The sequence below is a fragment of the Rhagoletis pomonella genome, unplaced genomic scaffold (assembly GCF_013731165.1).
Source record: "Rhagoletis pomonella isolate Grant_MI unplaced genomic scaffold, Rhpom_1.0 Rhpom_scaffold_00007, whole genome shotgun sequence".
NCBI classification, from domain to species: Eukaryota; Metazoa; Arthropoda; class Insecta; order Diptera; family Tephritidae; genus Rhagoletis; species Rhagoletis pomonella.
Window position 1 is genome coordinate 13,608,166 of NW_023458561.1, and position 6,000 is coordinate 13,614,165.

At 32.7% G+C, this 6,000-nt stretch overlaps 1 protein-coding gene across 5 annotated transcripts in view; it reads right to left on the minus strand.

The window, feature by feature from the left end:
* Nucleotides 1-6,000, minus strand: part of LOC118742349 — a 205,477-nt gene that overhangs the window by 21,926 nt on the left and 177,551 nt on the right. For all 5 annotated transcript variants that reach the window (XM_036474351.1, XM_036474354.1, XM_036474353.1 and 2 more), the window contains exon 3: nucleotides 4,875-5,116. In XM_036474351.1, coding sequence (XP_036330244.1) covers nucleotides 4,875-5,116 — 242 coding nt within the window. The remainder of the gene's footprint in view (nucleotides 1-4,874; nucleotides 5,117-6,000) is intronic.

Below are 6,000 nucleotides of genomic sequence, written 5' to 3' on the forward strand. Positions count from 1 at the left end.
TGGAACGTAGCCAAATAACTTCTCAGGAAATCAGTTCTTATTTTTACTGACATTTCAATGCGTTTTCTGTTGCGGACAACTGGTCCAATACCTTTCCTCCTTTGTGAAGGCGCAAACAAATGATACAAAAATGTGGTCAAAGTAACGCAACTGTGGTTGATTTCGCCAGATAGACGGAAAATATTTATTTTTAAACGTCAGATCGGAGAACTGGGAAGAAAGTGATTCACCTTTCCTACAACATAGTTTTGTCTCGCGCTGCTCGAAGAGATTTTTTTCATAGCCTAAATTTGTTTAATGTGAGTACAGAAGTTGATGTGGTATCGATGGGGATTGTTATCCTCCTATCTTCTTTATATAGAAACTACTTTCTACTTTTTGGGTACATCTATCGACTTTTAGATAAAGCTTTCCGTAAATTAGGTACAATTTTATAATTAAATTTTCCATCCCTGATGGAATATCAGCTGTAAAAGAGGGACAGAAACAAACAGCTGATTGCTCTTTGTTCAATAAACATACCTCCAAGTCAAAATTAAACATACCTAGCAGGGTTGCATAGAGAATCTGACACAAATGCAGGTGGTCTGCAGGCTGTATCAGAGACACAGCCTCTAAATTTAAACGTAGAATACGTGGTATGGTTAAGAGCACATCCAAGTCAAAACCGAAAGCACATACTAAGAAAAAAATATCGATAATAATATCGATAGAAAAACCGATAACAAAATCGATAAAAATATCTATACCAAAGTCTATTAAAATATCGATACTAAAATCGATAAAAAATATCGTTTATTATATCGATAAGTTCCGAAAATATCGATAGCAAAATCAATAACAATATCGATAAAAATTTCGATAACAAAATCGATAAAAAATATCAAAAACAAAACCGATAAAATATCGATTATTATATCGAAAAGTCCCGGGAATTCCGAAAATTTCTTAAATCACGAAATAGTTCCCAGATTAAATCTCTGTATCAGGGTTGTTGCGAATATTCGCATTCGCATTCGCAACCGCGGAACTTCCGCATTAATTTTAAAATTCGCATTCGCAATAATCAATGCGGAGCTTTTGCGAATGCGAATATTGTGCAAGTGCACCGATAAAACGCATATATGGCAAACAAAATGACAAATTGTAGCCAATATTTTTGCCTGTGGTCAAGGGAGTATTTGTGTAACAAAACAAGTCAAATGTCATATTTATCAACTTTGATAAAAATGTCTTTAAACATATTATTTCTTAAGCTATATAACCGCGCTATTAATGGGCAGTCATACAGGTTCCAACTTCTACTTGACCTTTGACGTGCGCCAAAGAGAACACAGTCTCTTTAAAAATTTTGTTTTTGTGGTTTAAATACCTGCATTGGTTTCTTTCTTTATTATGATTTTTTTGGACCAATCTTAAAAAAAATTCCAGACACAAAAGAAGAAAGTGTGCACTGTAATTTTTAATCAAATTTTCGTGATTTGCTTTTGATGTTACATATACTTGTTTCAATAATTTCAAATGGGGATCTTTGGGGAATTTATTTTTAGCAAAAATGTTAAAAACATTAGTTTTTTTTACCCGTCGGGCAATGTTTTTTTCATGCGGATATACATTGAATCCTTGGCTAAAATCTTCTGTGGTAAAACTGTCCCTTCTTTGCTATTTAAAGTCAAAGAGTAAGCTCCTTCAATAGGGTCTTCCAGCAAAAATGATCAACGTCTGGCTATAAAGAGAATCGATGCTCAAATAATTAAAAACACGATAGGTCTGACCTTTAATAAGATAAGAATTACGTAACTGTCTGAGATTCAAATGCTTTTAAAAAACAGCACAAATTTTTCATCCCAGTCGTAAAAGAAAGCATTAAAAATGAATTACAAAAACTCAAATTGAAAGACGCTGATAACGTTACAGATTCCCAAAATTCTGAAACAGCCATAGGAAGGAGAATGAAGAATTCTTTTTAAAAAGCTTTAGAAAGACCTGACACATTTAGAATGGCTTGTAAGCGCTGTGTAAACAACGATCTCGCCATTATGCTAGATTTCTTAAAAATATTAATTGCTTCTTAAAAATACTTGACATCCGCATTCGCATCCGCATCCGCGGATGTTAGCTGTTAGATATTCGCATCCGCATTCACATCCGCGGATGTCTCAAATTCCACATTCGCAACATCCCTACTCTGTATATATCCTTTTCTCTATAATAACCTTTATTTTAATCTTTCTTCCTCTATCTTCGTCTTTACTTTTATCGGTATCCACATCCTCATATTTTTCTTAATATTTATCTTTGTTTTTACTTTTATGTTTATCATAATCTTCATCTACATATTCCCCTTCACCTTTGCCTTTCATAAATATTGCGCCATCTTTTATTCCTAAGCCGAAATACCTACACACACATACATTTTGTCTCCTTCTCCCACTTCCAGCGCATGCACGTGTTTGCAAATTGATGACGAAGTGATTTTGTATGGAAAAGCATTTATGTCCTTATATTGGAATAAATAAACATACTTAGAAGATATCAACCAATACTTCCCATATACAAAATGAAAGGAAAAATCTTGAATTTTTTATTAAAGAAAACAAAACCAAAATCATTCGAGCGGTTTTCGAGCATTTTGGAAATAAAAAAAATTTGCTAACTTTTTCAACTGTTTTTTGCATTAAAATATTACGTTCTCATTGATCCATAAACTCGAGTTTAACATTTTGAGTTTATGAACAACTGTCAAGTGTTCACAGTGGGGTGTTTAAGAAACTCGGAGTTTAATTTGACATTTTTTTGTTTACTTTTTCTCATTCTCATTTAGCCTGTTCTCGTACTACAGGGTTTAACCCACACGAACACATAAGTCTAGAATAGCAACCGTTTAGCTATAAAAAAAGCAAGAAATGAGGATCGATAGAACTGTTTACGCTGATTTAAACTATAGCAAAATTATTTGGTGCAAATAAAGACCAAAGCCAATAAAAGAGGTTAAAGCTAAACTTTTCTATCTCGGAAACTGCTTGACGGATTAAAAAATTATTTATGCTAATTTCAACATAATTTAAAGACCTTTTATGCGACGTATATACTAAAACCAGTTTCAAAACTAATTTTATATAAACGCCATTTAAAAAAATATATTTTAATTTTTTTTCGTTTTTAGTATTTCCGGACTAAAAATATAAAAAAAGCATATAAATTACATACGCACATGAAAGAAAAATTAATTACCTTTATTTTGACGTTATTAGTTTTTTGATAGGTTCTGTTTTTCAAAAGATAATAATATTAAAAAAAAAATAAAAAATTAACTTTAACCATTGATATTTTTTCTACTATTTACTTCCGCTTGGTAGGATTGAAATCAGCACAAAAAGTTCTATCGAGCCAAATTTTTGGTTTTTACATAGCTAGATTGTTGATATTGTAGACTTATGTGCACGGAAAGACCTCGGACTACATATTATCGAAAACGTTTGAGATCGGTGCTCATGCAAAAGCAGTTTAGAGAAAGTTTAAATTACGATATTTGATACCTGCGCCGGGTATATAATGTTCGGTTTCGCCCAAACTTATACTCCTTTACTTGTTTTTAATTATTTTCCTTTATAAATGGTGCATAAATTGACGACTTAAAATAGTTGTTTTTGTTAACAGCAATGAGATAAAACTATTTAGGTTATTATTCCTTTTAAAACAATAAAGTATATTTAAAATAAATCTTTTAACAAAAATGAAAAACAGTGTGATAGAAAATGTGCTAAGTCCACATTAAAAGAACAAAATCATATAGAGAAAATGTGGTAAGTTCCAAAAGAGTCTTTAAGTCTGCAACAGCTTTATTTTGAAATTGGTCGATTATTGGTACTGAAACAAGACGAACTAAGGAGGAAAATTGCATTTACAGATTAGGAAAATATTAACAACAAAATCAGTTAGAAGGTTTTTTGTCCCAAACAAAATATTTTTATTTTCTTATATACAACCTCTATTACTTAGTTAATAATGAATTGTGACTAGCACTACAAAGTAATTTTGTCTAACTGTTGTGCTAGGATGAAATTTTCAAATAAACAAACAAAACTTCAGACAAGAATGTCAAATTGTCAATTTGCATTGGCAACGACGATACGAGGGTTGCTATTTAGGTATATTTCTGGTCTTAAGCACATCTAATATTGTCGGGATCCATCTTACGTTTCCATTGGAAAGTTTGACAAATTTTACCTCAAACGCCCTCGGGACGTTTTGGTGTATGAACTATGTAATGTTGTTTACAGTGGCTTTAAAAATTTATCTCTACAAAAAAAATGGAATTAAAATTAACATTTTCGTGCTATTATTTTTCATAAATTTCGACGTGGATTAACAAGATAAAAATGCGGCCATGAACTAAAACCATTACACGGCGAACAAGCACCGTAAAAAACTGGTACAATGAATTTTTTCGTGGTCCCGGTTCGCTCAGCGACGAATTCCAAAATCTGATGTTAAATAGATAAATGAATATATAATCTGTGGGCGAAATGTTTGAGCAAGATCATCATGTCAGATACCATGAGATTGAGGCATCCGTGGATATTAGTATGACGAGCATAAATAAGATGTTATGTGATCATCTTGTTGTAAAAAGTGTGTTCGCACTGGGTCCTACTCAATTTAAAAAACGCCCAGAAAGAGGCTCGTGTCGAGTGCTTCGGACGAATTCAAAAGTGCATCGATCATCTTGGAGAATATTTTGAAAAACAACAAAACCGTTTTGCACCATCAATGTTAATTTTTCTATTGTTAGGCCAGACATATTATTACCTACCCTCGTATATACATATGTACATACATACATATGTATTCAATAAAAAACATTTTCTTACCGTCAATTGATTCACCATCCGCGTGACCCCACATTCGTAAAAATCTGTCAAAGAAAGCCGGAATGTAGCTTGGAGTTCATTTATTTGAGGCTGACAACGTTCATTGGGATAATCTTTGAGACCCTCGAGATATATTTGTGTTTTAGAATTTGAATCATCTTTGTTTGAAATGACGCTGCCCGTGTCAGGTATTTGGATTTCTACTTGCATCTGGTCTTCTGTGCAGTGTATTTTGTGGGCAACTAAATTCATATAAAATAAAAAACATAAAAATATCAGAAATGCGAAAAATTAGGACATTTCATATGAAAATGGAGACTATGTACTTATGTATTTAGTGTTAAATTAAAAAAAAAGGGTAGGCAGTTCTAGAGAGTGAAAAGAGGTTTAATCGCTTCGAATCACAATCGGCCCTATCGCGAATTTCACACGAAGAAATATTCCCAAAAAATATAAAGCAAAACAAAAACAATTTTTCCCAATTTGTTTTTGTTTCGCTCGTTAAATCATGGGAACAATTTATTCACATGGAATTGGCGATAGGACTGAATGAAAATCTTCTATGCGAGGAAATCGAGTCACATTTTTTTTAGGCACTCAACCCTTTTAAAGAAGAAGAACATTGCTTTAAATTAGGAATCCTTTTTAACATAATATCAATTGATATAGCTTTTGGCACTAACATATGAGAGTGTTTGGCCGAGCTTCTCCTCCGGTTTGTGGCGTGCGCCTTGATATTGTTACACAAATGGGATATACCTATAGTTTTACGCCGCCTCCGAACGATAAGTGGACTTGAAATTGGTTGTTGCACCGATCTTTACGATTTTCTCAGTGGACTTTGATGATTATTTAGAAAACACTTCACGAAATTTTTTGGTTTTAGCCGAGTTTTAAAGTAAAACCACGAAAATTGAGGAACTAGATTGTGTTCAAATTGACAGACAGAGAGAGAGATAGACAGAGGCGCATGACTAAATCGGTTCAGCTTGACGTTATATATTTTCATGGGCCCACCTCTACTTCTTCTGGCACTTACATGAAGGTATAGGTAATTGAGTAAATAAGTAAATAAGCTATATAAATAAAATGATAAAACAAATAATAAATAAAAATGACGTTTAGG